Source organism: Lutra lutra, chromosome 6, assembly GCF_902655055.1.
Source record: "Lutra lutra chromosome 6, mLutLut1.2, whole genome shotgun sequence".
Taxonomy (NCBI): Eukaryota; Metazoa; Chordata; class Mammalia; order Carnivora; family Mustelidae; genus Lutra; species Lutra lutra.
In genome coordinates, this window is record NC_062283.1 from 86836475 (window position 1) to 86854493 (window position 18019).

General features: G+C 39.5%; 1 protein-coding gene across 9 annotated transcripts in view; it reads right to left on the reverse strand.

Annotated features, from left to right (window-relative positions):
- AHI1 (Abelson helper integration site 1) overlaps window positions 1-18019 on the reverse strand; it is a 214339-nt gene that overhangs the window by 41461 nt on the left and 154859 nt on the right. For 5 of the 9 annotated variants that reach the window (XM_047733429.1, XM_047733430.1, XM_047733427.1 and 2 more), the window contains 2 exons: window positions 7938-8100; window positions 4426-4526 (listed from right to left, as the gene is read on the reverse strand). In XM_047733429.1, coding sequence (XP_047589385.1) covers window positions 4426-4526; window positions 7938-8100 — 264 coding nt within the window. Of the gene's footprint in view, window positions 1-4425; window positions 4527-7937; window positions 8101-11976; window positions 12232-18019 lie in introns of those variants that run through there. The other 4 variants (XR_007128105.1, XR_007128106.1, XM_047733435.1 and 1 more) reach the window with 3 other exon arrangements.

The following is an 18019-nucleotide window of genomic DNA, read 5'->3' on the forward strand; positions in this document are numbered from 1 at the left end:
TTGTGAGCTGTTACAATGAGTCCCTGTGTTAATGTTATAAATGCTTTCATTGCATTAAATGTCTTTAGGTTGTAAGTTTACATCAGTATCTCCTTAAATTCTTAAATCTGGTGCTCACTTCCAAACAATGGATAATGTTACACATGCAACATGTGCCCAAATTCCATAACAATCCTTTGAACTGTATCCTCTGTTGTCCCCATACTGTCACAGGCAACCACTGCCATATGTCCTTGCTGTATTTGAAACTGGCGCTTTACCTAGAAACTTTTTTTTTTGTCAGTTCTTTGTAGCACAGGCTATTTGTTCTCACATAACCCAATCATGAACCCCAGGGATCTGGAGTTAACACTGGCCCCCTCTTAGCTCTCTGTTGCTAATTTTAGGTTATTATACTCTCTTTCTTTCTTTTTTTTTAAGGTAATCTCTACACCCAACAGGGGCTTGAACTCACAGCCCCAAGATCAAGAGTTGCATGCTCTACCAACTGAGCCAGCCAGGTGCCCCACAGGCTATTATACTTTCAAAGCACTCCTCCTTGGATGCCTTGACACCTGCCTAGACCATCTCTTATTTGTCTTTGTAGCTGTTACCTTCAGACCTTACAGTCACTCTAACACATAATGGTTCTCAATGTTGGCCACGCATTAAAACAATCTGGAAAGCTTTTGAAATCTACCCATGCTGAGCTCCCATTCTAGGCCAATTCAATCACTTTGTCGGTATGGGGACATGCCTCAGTATTGATTTCTTAAATTTCTTAGTTGATTTCAATGTGTAGTCGGGTGAGACACCAAGGACTTAAGCTCTTGCTTTCCCAGTGTCCCCTGCATTCCAACCCTTGCAACAATCCCAGAACTTGAAAATCGAAGAGTACAACATGTCCACTGCTCTGGGTCCTAATTCCTTGGCCATTTCAATTTGAATCATGTATCCTTCAATAGCACTTCATCTCTTACACACACTCTGAATTTATCAGACCCTCGGGTTGCTGGACATCTGAAGTATTAAATAAGCAAAAGTGTCTGCGGGCTTACAGACCACAGTTCTGGCTTGTTAGCTTCTTTATGACACTATGCCTCCTCCAGGGTGTACGCGGCTTCCTGCAATCTTGCAGAGAATGCTGTTTTCTAAGGCGGCCAGTCTTCTTCTGATTCCATGCCCTTTCCAATCTGGTGGGCCCTCTGTGGCGTGTCTGTCACCCCAGTGACTCTCTTAACAACACAATCATATCTTTTATCCTCTTGTGCTTGATCACTTTCTCAACTGCCCCAACTACCTATCATGCCAAATATGCCTTCTCCACTGCTATGGCCGGGATCCTGAGCGCTACTGAAGAAAAAAAATCCAACTACACAGAATTATGCCGCTTACATTTTTAGGGCATCCAAATTGCAGCTCTCAGCACTACTTATGAACCTCTTTATGTTCCAAATGAGTTCCTGCTCCTACTACCCTTACAGGTGCTCTAATGGTCACTATTTTTCTAACTGCTTTGATTTCCACTTTTGAAGTGGACCTCCTGTATGTTTTGGAGGACATAACGGTATCTGTAATTTCTAGAGTTCCACTCTATCAACTTCTCTGTATCCCTCACTGACGTAGAGGGGCACTGCTCTAAGTTCAGCACTGCTGACATTTTTGGCCAGATAATCGTTTGGTGGGGTGGGGATTGTCCTCTGCATTCTATATGGCTAGCAATATCTATGATTTCCACCCATCAGATGCCAGTAGTAGCCCCCCACATGCATGTATTTGCAAAAACATCTCCAGACATTGCCAAATATCTCCTGGGAGGCAAAATCACCCTAGGTTGAGAAGCACTGTTGTAAGTCAAGACTAATTTATCAACCTGTCTTTCTGATAAAAACCTCAGGCTTCCGCCAAGATCCACATGTGCTTTCTTTATCTATCTCCAATCTGAAACTGTCCATTGGTTTTTGTCTCCTTAGAATATAAATTTCCATATCACTCCGTATTTAGAAAGTCATTTCTAGGATGCCTGGGTGGTTCAGTCTGTTAAGTGTCTGCCTTGGGCTCAGGTCATGATCCCGAGATCCTGGGATTAAGCCCTGCATCAGCCTCCTTGCTCAGCGGGAAGCCTGCTTCTCCCTCTCCCTCTATAGCTCCCCCTTCTCAAGCTCACTCTCTCTCTCAATAAATAAAATCTTAAAAAAAAAAAAAAAGTCATTCCTAGAAGTGTATCGCCCACCAGTCACCATGTGACTTTTTTTTTCCCCCTCCAAGTGAAGCTCTGGGAATGACTTCCATGAGTTCACTTCCCGAGGCCCCATTGCACTCTTCAAACCTTGTCATGCTAGTATCAATCACTGATACTTCTGCACAGGTGCCAGCGTTCTCCTGATCACTAAATGGTCAGACAGACTGACTGGCTATCTCTGACACTACTGACTATACCCTCCTTGACCCTCTCCTGTCCCCTGGTTTCCAGAATACTTTTCTTCTGGTTCTTCCTTCCACTTCGATTATTTTTTCTTAATCTCTCCTCTTCCTCAGACTGTCCCTTAAATAACAGTGTTCATTTGGGATTCTGTCCTTGGCCTTTCTCTCAGAACTCTACAACATTTTTTTCTTCTGGGCTATCTTCTTCGTTACAAGCTTCAACTCTTCTGCTGTAATACACTGAATACACTAACTCCTCCCCATGTGATCTGAAGCCCTACCTTTTCTCAGATTCCAGTCCTGCATGTCAGACTCCCTAGGGAATATTTCTACAGACACCGCTAACAAATCCAGACACCTAAAATGGAACTCATCACAGCCTACTCCCTACCACTACCTGTCTCTAGATCTCCAAATCCACATATCCTTATTCCTTTATTATTTCTTTGATACCACCATCTATTCAGTTGTATAAGCAGGCAGGGCTTTAGCACAATCCTAGATTCCAATTTCTCTAATCATATCCAATCAATTGTAAAATCCTGTCAATTATACTTATGCCCTCCTCTCCAACCACACTAGTTCAGGTGTTTATATTTTATCTCAATGGTTTCCTAATGAATTTCCCTGACCCAGGTCTGAGAGACCTCTAATATAATCACTGTGTGGCCACTAGAATGTATTTTTAACATGCAAATCTGTCCATGTCACTCTCTGGACTACCTCCTAGGGGATCTCCTTTGAAGGATTTACAACCTAAGCATCTCAGCAGAGCACACTAGGCTTTCCATGGCCTGGCTGTTGCATTTCTCCCATCCTCTCCATTAGCCCCTAAAATCCCCAAACAGAACTGTACCATACCACACCACACCTTTCTCAAGTTATTCCCTCTGCTAGAATATCTTTTTCTATGAATCTCTACCTAGCATATACATTTTCATCCTGCAAGCCTTAGTTCAAGCATGATCCCCTCTGGAAACTCCTCCTGGACTTCCCAGGCCACAGTTAGAGGGTTTCTTCCTGGGTGTTTCTAACCCTAACCCAATGCATGGTGCACATATCTTTATTATAGTTCCTGCCACAGTCTGCTGGAATTGCCAGTCTGTGGCTGTCTCACCCACTGGCCTGCAACCTCCTGATGGGGAAGTGCTTTGCCTACTCAATCTTCTTCCACTGAGGATCACAGAATGCCGAGCATGGAAATAAGCACTCAGTAAATATGGCTGAATGACCGGATGACACATGAGAGGTTCCACTGTCAAAACACTGTTGGGGGGACCACAACTGTATCATGACATGGTATTTGTACAAAAAAAGTACGTCATTTCAAGGAGTCAAGAAGTGAAGTCATTCAGTCTAAGGCAAGAGCTAACGTTACATAATAAAGTAAGTTTAACAGGTAATATATATGATGGTACAGTGCTTATTAAGTTTTTCTACCAAAGTAGCACCATCAACAAAAGAATACTCACTGATATCCCTGGGGGATCTGATGGCACAGGCTAGAAACGGGACATTTTTCTAGCTAATATATCCATATTCATTTTAACTTGAAAACATTTTTGAAGTACTTAGCAAGTAAGAGGAATGCTCACGGAAAATAGAACCTACTTATTCTATGGGCCTCAGGGACCTTTAGCGTTACTGTGTACTGCTCCGGTGGCATTGACGAGAGTGCCAGAATAACAGCTACAGAAATAAGTGTCCGCTGGATACTGCTCACACTTCAAGTCCCATGTTCCAGACTGGTTCCATGTCCCATCACTTGGGCTGTGACTTGGGGCCTACTTTAATCTCTCTGAGCCTCCTTGGTTTCCTCTTCTGGAAAGTGGCTTTAATAATATTATGCTAATGATTATAAAAATAATATTTGCCTTATATATTCCATAATGTTGGTGTCAATAGTCAAAGAAATAATAATGAAAGCCATGAAATATATAAGCATGAAAAATTAAGTAGTATTTTATACAGAGAGAGCAAAAATTAAATTCATAGGCAATCCATATTCTTAAAAACATTTACCTTTTGAGCAGCTGAAGAAGGTTTTTCCACTTTGGTTTTTTCCTTTGGGGTTAAAGGAGGGGATCGCTCCTTTATCTCTGGAGGCAGTTCTTGATATAATGCTGGAATTGAACAAGGGGAGTGCATGTAATCAAACTGAGGAGTACTGAGCCAGGGGGGAAAATAAACAGTAATGGAGAGGGGGCAGATATGAAACTAAAGATCTTGATATTCACTTCCTTCATGTAACAATAAGTTACCTGGTACTTAGTGTTAAGGAGATCTATAGCTATGCACATTAATTATTAAAAGAACATAATTTAGGGTTGGAAAGTTTTCATCAGCAGGATTTCAGAAACAGAAAACAGGTCCTTTTCACTTATTATGTGGTCATGCAGAGACTTGCTTATTTTATCTCAATTCACATTCACCAGGAACCCGCCATATGCAAGGCTGTCTGCTAGGTACTGCTGGAGCTGACAGAAGATGATCAAAAGACAGTCTTTGCTCTCAAGGAGCTTACAATCTGGTTGGAGGTAGTATGTTCACAAGTAAGTGTAACATACAGCACAATGTGACATTATTCCAAAGAGAGATAATAAAGACAGATTCTGATATGGATAGCAAATGTTCAGTGCCAAGAAGTGGTAAGTGTGTCAGTCTCTGAAAAACAGGTAGGATTTCGCCAGGCAGAAGTGTGGACAACGAATAATTTGGGAAGATGGTACAAAAGAAATGAGAACAGGGCTATGGCTACACATAACCTTGAATTTGTTCACAGGGTTGAGTTTGAGATTATATAATTGAGATACATAATTTGAGAATATATAATTATAAACTTGAGATTATATAATAAAAAATATACATACAATTTATATAATCTTTTAATCTACAGTGTGGACTCTAAAAAGTTATATGGGAATTTTCAAGGACTAAAAAGAAAATGTGTTTCAGTGAAATGACAACCCTGGGAGACTCTCAATTGAGAGAAATTGGTAAAATACACCAGACTGAAATGCTACAACTATTAAGATATATTAATTGGCTTTGTGTATGGGTTGATTTTACTAATGGCTTCCTTTATCTCTTATTGGAAAGGGTGTTAGATGTCATTTAGTGAATCTGTTCATGTTTTTCTTTCTGGTGCCTTAAGATACAATAGGCGTAAGTTATTTATAATGATGGGGGGGGGAACATCCATTGTGTTGGTCTCTTAGAGAACATGGCTTTTAACTGAACAGCTGGTAGAGATTCTGTTCACATCTATACACTCCTTTAGAGCATTTGCTTGGCATATTTGGCTTCAGATAAAGATAAAGGACAATTTCCCCTACTATTTTTAGAGTGGAATACACTGCTGATGGTCTTTTTTCCCCCCTAATGTTAAAACTGAGCAGGTGAGTTTTTGTTAAATTTAGGTTATAAAATAGGATAAAAGGGAAAAGAAGATAACCCCTGATGAAGTGAGAATTTCAAACATTATATTCTCAGGTTTTTTGAGAATTCTTTGTTTGTTCTGGCCTTTAAAAGCCTTTTTCAAGTAGCAGTGACTGATGCCAAAAAAAAGTACTAATTCTTCTGGGATACAATATGGAATTCTGGCAGTTGGAGGATGATCACTACTTGAAACACGGAATTAATTTCTGCATGCAGCCACCACGCAGCACTGCGGTATGCTTTAGAAGTCGCACTTTGGTTATTATGGAGAAAAGCTAACTTTAGTGGATTTTTAACCCACTGTGGATGAAGTATCTACAGCCTCTCAAGATTCATAAGCTTAAGGGGTTATTTCTGCAAATTAACTAGATTCTAAAGTTAAAAATCTGATACCATCCTCTCTAGAAATACACACATCACCTTTATCCTGTCTAGTGAAAAAAAGAGTTTAAATGTTTCCACTCGTGTCTGGAAGAAACAATGGGCTGTAATATCCAGTTAAAATTAAAGACATACTCTGGAGCCACTATGATTGCACAGGCAGCTCTCCTGATTTGGAAATGGGAGCTACTCCTGCTGCACTAGAGCTGCTGATGCAGTGAGAAAGCCATCACTGTGAAGGGGAGGGAAGAAACTGGGATATGTGAGGCAACCTGGAAGTGGCAAGTACTGAGCTTATGAAAAATGACTGGGAATTAACTTGTCCTAAAATTTCTTCCTTCCACACTGCCTTAATTTTTCTCCATTACATATCCTCTTTTGAACATTAAAGGTAGCTTAGGAGCTATCAATCATTTAGTACTCAAAGAAGAATTACAACAGTGGCACGGAGGAAACGAAGAATTTTGTTATGAGGGAGAGAAGTGGGTAATTTTTGAGACACTTAGCACTTCTGAGGGGAGGAGTTTGCTGAAAGCAGCAGATAAGCTGAGGGAAAGAGCTGCAGAGACAGCTAGCCCTGGGAAGTACCAGGGTGTAGACAGGGTGGTGGGTGCAGAAAGAAAACTAATTTCATCTGTGCCTAGCCCAGCACCCAGTCCTCATGGATGAAATTATTCTTCCTGTTTTCCTTCATCTCCTTTGCTTTCAAAATTTAGAACTTAGGTAGGAATCAATAGTACTTTTGTTCAGCCAGTTTGGGTTAGATGGGGCTTTACTGACAAAACTGAAAGTCAACTGTTATTTACAATAATTTCTTCTTTGCAGAAACAAAAGACTTAACGATAATGATTCAAAAGGGAATATTTTCAAGGCTGTCTAGACTACCTTTTAAACCAGAACTATACAATTTCAGTGTTTCTGGAAGGAAGCTTAAAGGTGACAGGGCTCAACTTCCTCATTCTACAGGAGGAAACTGAGGGGTATGGTTATCAGTGTCGAGTTTTCCTGACCCTTGAGTACTGGGCTTTCCTACCACATTACCGAGGGAACTGTCTGTCGATAGGAAGCATTCTCCTGAAGAAGCCCTGCTCTACTTCTCCTCTTTCCTCAGTCTGTAAGCCATTTCATTTCCAGCTTCTCTGTTATCGGCTCTATTTGCGCCTCTCAAGGCCTGGGAGTAAATCGACAGCTCTTACAACTCCCGTGTAGAATTTCTCCTCCAGCTTCTTTCTTCTCACAAATTGGGACTTTATTTACCCGAGAATGAAACAACCTACTGCAGGTTCGTTTCAGCAGGTTCTGGCTGGGACTGAGGTATGCAAAGTCAAAGAATGGGACTTGGGGAACTAGAGGTCCTGAAGGTGCCTGTCAACTGAGCAGCCGCTGTGGCCAGAGGAGAGCTGACACAACTGCGTGCAGAGCAGGGGGCGGGCAGAAAGGGCTGAAGGACAATGTCTCTGTAGCCAGACAGGTAGGGCCCCCAAGGATGAGTCTGTGAAGCACAGATTCCAATCTCAGAATGGAGTAGCTTTCTCGTGCATTATTGCCCCCTCTTTTTATTTATTTATTTTTATATCACGAGAATGAAAAGTGATACCCATTGGTAAACATAAGCAAAAGTTATAAAGCGAGTAAATTAAAGGGTAGCAAATGATAAAATCTTGGACTATCAGTTACACCATATTCGTAAACCAGGAAGGGAGCATAAAACTTACTTTCACTAGCCACATGATTAGCTGGAAAATAACCTTCCTGTCCCTTTCCTATGCTGCCATACCACCAGTCTTCATTATCTTTGAAAAACACTCGGATAATGTCTCCGCGATGGATGGTTAGTTCATCTGATCGATTCGCTGTATAGTCATAAAGAGCCACTACCTACGAGAGAGATAAGACCACCACAGCTTTATCACAACTGTACCACAGAGAAAACCCCTAACATTCACTTCCTCTTGCAGAAGAGCAGCTGAAACCAAAGCAGTACTTTGGTAAGTCTGAGGCTGTCTCAAGGTTTGCTAATGGGATCAGGGGTGGTGGGAACACAGCAGGAGAAGCAAGATAAAAGACTGTGGGATTGAGAAATGGTTAAGAGCATTCAATACACTAAGATTAGCTTCAAAATAGCAGATGTTAATTTTTTTTTACAAGTGAATTACTTGTGAAGCAAATAAAAAAAAGGCTCACACACCACTCACTTTCTTAGAATTTTTATACTACCTTCAGATCCCATTCTCCCATCTCGAAGCAGATGTATCCAAAAAAAAAAATTCTTCAGAATGTCAACAATTTTATAAAAAGGAAAGAGCAATGAAACAACTTGATTACATAACTTCATTGTGATCACTTGGTTTACTGTTAATATTTCTTTTTAAGATATATTTCCCCCAAAACACATGCTCTTTGGTATTTTCTATCCGCAATCTAAATCTTTTGACTACCTTTAAAACACTCTTAAAAAAAAACAAAAACAAAAACAAAAAAAAACACTCTTAATAAGGTTATTTTCACTAGACACAAATTAAAGAGGAAAAGCCTTTCTATAAGAATTCTCTGTGTTGTACAGTAGACACTATATTTGATTTTTTTCTTTTCCAAAAAGTAAAATCAAAATGAATGAGTGCACGGAAACTTAACAAATCCCTTATAGCAGTTTACAAGGAAGACCTTGTATCCGTTTTATATGTCATACATTGTATAATGTAGGACATAGTATGTGTACGTACTAAAGAATAAACTACTTCTTTTCCTACTTAAATGGGATTTGAAAATTAATAGGCAGTGCCTGGGTGGCTCAGTGTGTTAGGCGTCCTACTCTTGATCTTGACTCAGATCCTGATCTCAGGGTCATGAGTTCAAGCCGCACTCTGAGCATGGAGCCTACTTAATAAAAAAAAAGTAACAAGTTATACAACTATATATGTAATGGAAAATTATCATTATAATCCTTTGCATTTAGGTTGAGTACTCATTCACTTACTTAACAAGTATTTACTGAAATCCTAATGTGCCTAGGGGTTAGGGGCTAGATATATAAAAATAAATAGGATCCTTTCTAGAAGGGTTAATCTAGAAAGGATAATCAGGAATTGGCTAGGTGAAGAGATGGAAAGTGTGTCTTGGGCAGACTGTACCACATGTGTTAGAGTCCAGGGAAGAGAAACCTACAATAGACTAATACGGTGGGAGCCTGAATTAGAGGTAAGAGCCTCACTAGCCAGGTGGGGGAGGTGAGGCTGCAGGGGTAGTAGGGGCCAGATCATGCACGCTACAGGAGCTCATACTCATACTACCGGCAATGGGAAGAGATAATGGTTTTATGTAGGAGATGCCATAAGAGTTCACAAAACTCTGGATAGTGCTTTTTAAATTAATTTACAGTATTTATTAACACATTAACCAGGAGATTTTAATGGATAAATCTGGAATTACCTGCTGTCACTACCTGGTATAAGGGCAGTAATAATAATTTAAGTCAAATGGTACAAATGCCATTCCAACTGTACTGCTTAGCACAGTCTGTAATTCACAATGCATTACGCAGTATGTTGTTTCAAGTTTACAAACCTCTTATGCCTTTGAGTGTATTGACATCAAATCACTTATGTAAAAGTGGAACTTTTAACTCTTCGCTTCCTTCTTTCGTTTCCAAACCTTTTCTCTTTATTCTTCTACCTGGTACTATCACAGAAGAAGCTAATGAAAATGTTCTGAGTGCCTGCCACATTCTAGGTATGATGCTAGTGGCTTACGAAAGTTCTTATACAATCTGTAGGACAATCTTGTCAGGGTATGAATTCTTATTTCAGTTTCATAAATGAGAAATTTTATGCACAGAGAAATTTAGTAACTTACTAAAGTTAACTATGAGTTACACTTTTTTTTTTCTTCTTCAAACTAAATACATGTATAGGACATCTCAGTCTAGAATCAAACATTGGGGAAGAAGCAGCAGAGGGGAAGGGAGGGACAGAGATCCTAATCCCTCGTGAAAGATCAGTCACATTTTTGGGTGGCACTATTTAAGTGGCTGACTGCAGGGAGGACCAACAATCCTGGGCCACCAGCAGACCCATTGTGCTCCTTTCAAGACACCTGAGACCCAGTCCTAGAAAACTGTAAGCATCTGCTGCTGCTGTTCCTCATCCTAGCTCTGGTACACAGAAATAGCACAACTCTGATGAATCTTATGGAAGGAGAAAGGCCGTGTGCACTTATTTCTCTGAATAAGTGCTGAGGTGGCTGCTGGGAAGAAGAGTACGAGAGATTCAGCTTAGGCAAGAGAATCATTCAGGGAGTCCCACATCAGGCTTGTGTCCTTCCGCAGATTTTGATAATGTGGAATTCATCAAACTGGAGTCAGAAAACCTTTCCTGAATTGTCTATCAGGGCCTGATGATAAGAGTTCCTTCAGAGGTACAGGGGTCCAAAAGATCTAGAAGATTCTACATTTCCATTTTCCAATTAAATTATCCATGGATTGCCCTCCTCATATAATCAAATCTAGCACACCAGTTCTACGTGGCTTTCCAGTCCTGGTAAATATGTTCTACCCTCTACATTCCTGTTGTGGACTGAATTGTATGCCGCCCCTTCCCCCCCTCACCCCCTCACTTTCCCCCCCACCCCGAATTCATAGATTGAAGCCCTCATAAGGTGACTGTATTTGGAGAGAGGGCCTTTAAATAGATACTTAAGGCCAAATGAGCTCATATGGGTGGGACCCTTATCCAACAGGACTGGTGTCCTTACAAAAAAGAGGAAGAAATAGCAGGAGCACATGTGCACAGAGAAAAAGGACACAGGAGGACATTTTGAGAAAGCAGCTGTCTGCAAGCCAAGGAGAGGTATCAGAAGAAACTGACCCAGCTGGCTACTTGATTTTGGACTTCTAGTTTCTAGAACTGTGAGCAAATACATTTTTGTTGAAGCCCTCAATTGATGGTACTTTGTTACAGTAGTCCTGGCAGACTAATACAGTTCTACAGCTGGATGGTGTTGGATGAATCACTCACTACGGCCTGTCATGGCACCGCAAATGGCCAATACTTCACTTCTAGCTATTTTGGGTCCTCACCAGCTTACAGTACTGCATCCAACACCATTATAGTATTATTTCCTGATGCAGAAACAATGAATGGCCTTGTCACCAACATCCTCAGGAGGGTGATGGCTGGGAAGGCTACATCTCTCAAAGCAAAGGAAGTATTTGGAGAATCTTATCCTCATACCATTACTGACATGAAAGTGCAAAACTGCTATAAGTGAGGAATCGGTGTGCTTCACATGCCAAGTCTACATTATGGCAGTGGAGTTATGACCATTCCTTCCTCATACTGAAGGTACGTGACAAAAGCCATGTGGCTTATGATAATCTGCTTTACATTCCAGTGTGTGTTTTCATCCAATATGCCATCTTCTCATTTGAGGACTACTTACTCTCTTTTGAGCATCTTAGTATACACCGTAAACTTCTCTGCTTGTTTTGATTTGTAGTGGATTCTGTATAAATTGTCTTCCCCATCTTCAATTATACTTTGTTATAATCTCACTGTTTCAGAGTAAAGTAAAGCTCCATAAAAAAGTTGGGAGGGTGCCTCGGTGGCACAGTTGGCTTAATGTCTGACTCTTGGTTTTGGCTCAGGTTGTAATCTTAGGTTCCTTAGATAGTGCCCCGCATGGGGCTCTAAGCTCAGTCTGCTTGGGATTCGCTCTCTCCCTCTGCTCCTCCCAGTCATGCTCTCTCTCTCTCTCAAATCAATCAATCAATTTTAAAACAAAAACCAAAAAATGTTGGGAGACACAATCTCATCAAGAGGTGTGTTTTAAATTAATGTGTTTTAAATTAATCCTGCATCTATCTTTTCTCTGTCTTCTGGTAGCTCTTGTCATTAGTCTTGACCATTCTTGTGATGAGTATCTTTTACAACGTACCACACAGCGCTCTGGAACTTACATGACAGAGTATCTTCGGCAAGATCTTTGAGCTGACAGAGGAGTTATGACATCTTTCTGCAAAAGAAGTTTAAAACCATTCATTTATGTGCCCATCCTGGTAATGACAGGTCTGGGAAATGGTCAAATTTTGTCCATGATTCAAATACCTGAAACAGGGTTCCTTCTTCTCAAAGCCTGCCAAACTGCTTGGGGCAGGCATGAGGGAGGTGCCATTGTGGGTTTTTTGTTTTGTTTTGTTTTTTAATTAGTTAATTAATTAGTTAATTAATTTCCTGATGTTCATTTTTCAGTCTTCTAAGCAGTGCTTGCCAAAGACAATTTCTTGGTTCTAATAAAGCAGAGTCTGTAAGGCTGTTTTAAGACATTTAGGTGAATTCCTCTTTATATTAACTTCTGAGAGATTTTTCATGATTATTGTTGTCTCTGAAGAAGTCTCAATAGTTCTTGAAACCAGTGTACTGAAGGAACATTAATCAGCATTGTCCAGCAGCAGAGATTTCTTGCAACTTTGGCTCTAAAATAATCAAAGAATCAATATTCATAATGGTCCCAAGTCATTTAACAGGCTAAGTTATGTTGAATAAACTCAGACACCTGAGTACTTTCTCCTCTCTGATTGCCCCAGCTGACTCTCTGGCCACTGGGAAACTTCTTTGTGCCAGGCTGCAGCCAACGTGCATCTGGATCCCACCACCTTCCCTCTGCTTTCTTCCTTGCTTAACTTGATTTCTGACTTCCGGCCTCTAGAATACTCTTGAAAGAATGAACTTCTCTTGTTTTAAGCCATACCATATTTATGCTAATTTGTTATAATAGCCCTAGAAAACTAATATATGTGAATTTTACTTTGGGGAATGTTGGATTTTCTTGTACTCCCTTAAAGAGTATAAGACCTTTGTACTTGTACAAAGTGTTGGACCTTTTTCTGGCATGTAGTTACTTGTTAGTTTTGTTAGGGAACCTGGACTGGATCCTGATGGAAGAACCAAGGGGCACTCAGAGACTTTGGATAATTGGAGGTTTATTTAACCCCGGTGGGCTCAGAGGAGAGTGTTCTCCAAAGATCTGACCCTGGAGCACAAGCAGGGAGGGTAATTTATACCCTTCTACTTCTGCATACTTGGTACTTTTGATATGCATGCGGGAAATGGGGTAGGGAAGAAGAACCTGGAAGGGCTTTGAGACAGGGACTGGAATTCCCTGGCTGCTTTGGTTGGCTATCTTGGAGTACAGTTTTCCCCTTATCAGTTTGACCCTTTCCAGGTTTGATTTTAAGTTGTGTTAGAGTGGATTTGGGAGGATTTTAGTCTAGGGCTCAGTAACCCCCACTACCAGGGTGTGACCCTCTTGATAATTCTACTTGATGCCCACATATTAGAAGGTTTTTTCCAACCTGGCTGTCGGGAATGTGAATTGTTCCCATTCTCTGCGTAGCCTACTAATTCCCGATGGTTCTTTCCTTATGGAGATTTATCCCAAACATGGGCACATCAGTACTCAGCCAAAGACTTATTAAGGGTACTTTTATGGTTACTGGCAGGATTATGACCAATTAACGTAAGGTGAAACAAAAAGTAACATCTCAGTAATTGTTATTTATTTATCTTTTTTTTGCCAGATGCCTTGTTACAGTTAAAAGCACAGTAACTAAAATGTGTAGTTTTAGTGCTCATGATAAAGGCACTTACAACCTTATTATATATTTGGCATTCTTTAAGAAAGCACATTAATCTTTTATATAGAAATATTTAGGTTACATAAACCTAACTTGTGCACAAGTGATAATAAGACCTTTTTTTAAAAAAAAATTTTTATTTTATGTATTTTCTCCTCATGAATGGCCCTCTCCTCTATCCTTAGAGTGACCTCTGGCTGTGTGGCTGGTCTTGTGATTTTTACCACTCTGGGTAAACAGAAAGCGACTCACATGCTCTTGAATGTTCTTACAATTATTGGAGCAAAGAGAGCAGATATTTCTTTTCACAGGTTCTGTAAGGATCGTGCAGAAATGGGTATGGTTTAAGCCAGGCAGCTCCACTTACAGCACTGTTTTTTTATGTAGTTACAATGTGATGGGACTATAGCTTTTTAAAACTTTGAAACAGCCTGAGAGACTGTAACTGCTATCTGAAACAAAATATTTATAATAGTTTGTGTCTCAGATGCTGTTCCTTACTGCTTGGACATTTAGGAAACATTTTTAATGAATTTGTAAATCTCTGAGGACAGGGATCCCGCCGACCCCTCCCCCCACCCTCCACTTCTTTTCAGTTGTAAACTTCTTCATAGAAGAGGTCTAGGTATAGCTGTAGCACTTCAACTCAAACAACAGTTTATACATCTTGATTTTGTTGTTGTTGTTCGTTTTTTTTTTTTTTTTTTTTTTTAACTGTGTATTTCTTTGGACTTAAAACGGCTATGACAGCCTCGTCACACACTGTTTTCAATCCTTTCTGGGTTAAAGCTGAACTTTCCATCTGTCAGTGTCTATCTTCTTTGCTAGTTTCTGTCCTTGTTCTACACACACAGGTTTTTCTTTTATATTATTCAGTCTTGCTAAAGCTGTGGGATCACCTTGCAGATCAGTCTGAGTTCCTGTTAAATGAGGGACATTTAGTGTGTATTCCCTAAGTTCTGGTGCCCATTCCTCCTTCACATTTTTTTTTTTTTTAAGATTTTATTTATTTATTTGAAAGAGAGATCACAAGTAGGCAGAGAGGCAGGGGAAGCAGACTCCCTGCTGAGCAGAGAGCCCAATGCAGGGCTTGATCCCAGGACCCTGAGATCAGGACCTGAGCAGAAGGCAGAAGCTCAACCCCCTGAGCCACCCAGGTGTCCCTCCTCTTTCACATTTTGAAGTGAGGCCACAGAGCAGCAAAGGAAGACAACAGTCACTGGATAAGCTAAAGGCCTCAGACAACCATAGTCCTCCTGTCTGATCGTACTTGTTGTGTCAGAGCCTCATGAGGTGCTGCCTGCCCTGCAGATGGTGGGCCCCACTGGTTCAGGAAGGTGTCAGCAGCATAAAGCTCAGGAGTAACTTGCCCAGCACCCTGTCTCACTGAGCACCGTGCACTTGAGCATTGGTGTGCCAGCTCATGAGCCATGCTGCAGCAAGCCAGCCTCCACGTGGGCCCCCTTTCCTGCCCTGGCTCTGCCTGCCCACTGTCCCCAGTAATTACTTAACAAGTAAAATAAGCTTTAAGAAAGTCTCACTCCTCAATAACATCAATTACAGAATATTTGATCATTATTATGAAAATAGAAACAAGGAACAGATTAAAAAATGTTAGCAGGAAACCAAATTTAACAACAAATTCTGAATTGCACAGAAGTGCATTACTGAATACCCAAAGACTAAATACTTTTCTAAGAGTGACACTGGACCTGTATTTTATTTCATGCAAGGAATAAAGAAACATACAGCCCTATTTAAGCATCATGTGCTAAAATATATACGGTCTCTTATGATTATTCCCTTAAGTACTATGTAAGATACCCGAAAGATATTTATAAAAAAGACACCAAGAAAAAAAAAAAAGACATAAGGTCCTGTTATTTTGAACTGATCTTATCTGGATAATAATAATAAATTAAGAAAACAGAGATAAAAAAGTAAATAATTGCACAAAGTTTATTGTTTCTGTACCAAACTATCTGTTTCTATCCTGCTATATATATGTGAACTTTATATACACTTCATCAGACAAATATTTGAAAATACTTATCCAAACACCTTCTGGTAAAGTAACTAGGGTAATGGAAAGAATACTAAACTAGGAATCAAAACATTGAGTTTCCAGACCTTGTTTGGGGCATCTAAGGCTGAAGCATACCACAAAAACACTCACACTGGATGTCTATAGACGGAGGGGTCTAGACCCGATGCTATGTATGTATATGGTATACCCTCCAGATTTAAAATTCTCTTATACCAGGCACTCCAATAACTATTCTAAAAGAAGAGCATTCATAGATTTTAAAGTAAATTCAAAATATTAATTTGTTGGGTAATAGTGTAGCTGTATAATTTGTGATCATCCACGAATTGGAAAAGCTTGTTTGACTGCTGCAACCCTACAGAGGAAAAGCCTCCCGGTAATAAATAAAGAACAATGACAATAAAACGTTTCTTCTGAATTAACATTTGGAAATACTACTTCTTTGACAAATATGAATGACTTGACCTTTGGACTTCACAAATAAAGCTACTCATTTTATACAATGATTAGTATTCACTTAAAACTTTTCTTACTAGAAATCATAATTCATGTATTTTGTTACAGTGAATCATTAGTGCTTCATTTAAAAAGGCTCCAAAATGTATCTTTTTATTGAGATGTGTTTTAAAAAATCAAGAGAATGATGCAAATTTTTTTGGACTAGACTACAGATTTTTGTTGTTGTTATTGTTTTTTTTGTTAGTGAAGAAAAAAATGACAGTGTACTATAATTTTCCTTTTTGGGAGGGATAGGAAAAGAAGAATTATGAATCACTGATTTAGATTAGGATCCCAAAAGTGTGGTCTCCAAACCAGCAACAGTAACATTACCTGAAGTCTGTTAAAATGCTAATTCTTAGGAAAAAAAAAAAAAAAAGAAATGCAAATTCTTGGGCCCCATTCCAGAGCAATTAAAATCATACATTCTGTGTGGCGCCTGGGTGGCTCAGTGGGTTAAGCCGCTGCCTTCGGCTCAGGTCATGATCTCGGGGTCCTGGGATCGAGTCCCACATCGGGCTCTGCTCAGCGGGGAGCCTGCTTCCCCCTCTCTCTCTCTCTCTGCCTGCCTCTCTGTCTACTTGTGATCTCTCTCTGTCAAATAAATAAATAAAATCTTAAAAAAAAAAAATCATACATTCTGGGGATGGGCCCAGGAATCTGTGTTTTAACAAGCCTTCCAGAGGATTCTAACATACCTAAAGTTTATTTAGTTAATACTTTATTTCAATGATCTACTTTATAAAACATGAATACTTGTTTTTTGCACATATCAAGTATGCAACTGAATGGGTAAGAAATATAAAGCCAAAGCTTTTAACAAAGTATTATTGGCAAAATTTAAAAAAAAAAAAAAAAAAGTAAACCTGTTCCTCCTTTCCTATTAATTTTACTTATCTCACTATCTCACTTAGCTTTCCTCTTGTCTCACTGAAATGTTGACTAGCTCCAGATTTGAGTAATTTAACATCTATTTTGTCATTTTATCAAAAAGCAGATGCTCAAACTGCAACTAGGAGTCAGGGCAAATATTTCTTAGGTTTCCCTACAATCTCTTGAGGATTAGTAAAACTTTTAAAATAGAAAAACAAGCACAATTGAAAAATCAAATCTGTTCATCTGGCAGTAATTATGACATCCCTACTGTGAGTGAGCTACTCTTACAGGCTAGGAAGACATCAGGGAACCATACCAACAAAGATCCATGCTCTAAGAGAGCTTAGTTTTATTGCACGTTTCATTGTTTTTGGTCTGGTAGCTCTTTTCCGAAAAGGGATACTCTTAGTATTTGTAAAAGTTACTCTTCTGTTTATATACTTTCAAGTTGCTAATACATAGTACCAGGGTATATGCTCATATTAAATTCTAAAATAATAATTTATAATTCCTTCAGAAAAGGATGATGAATTTCTTTAAATTCTCTTAATAAACCATGAGCTATAAGTAAATATAAAAATATTAGTAAGAAAGAGCTAGATGCAGATAACATATCTAAACAAAAATAAATTCAAGTATTTGCAAAGAACATATTTATGAACAATTTATAGACACAGTTTTAGTAGTTATAAATTTTATACTCCATGGTTTAAAGGTAGTGCTTTATAGAGATTACAGATAGAGAT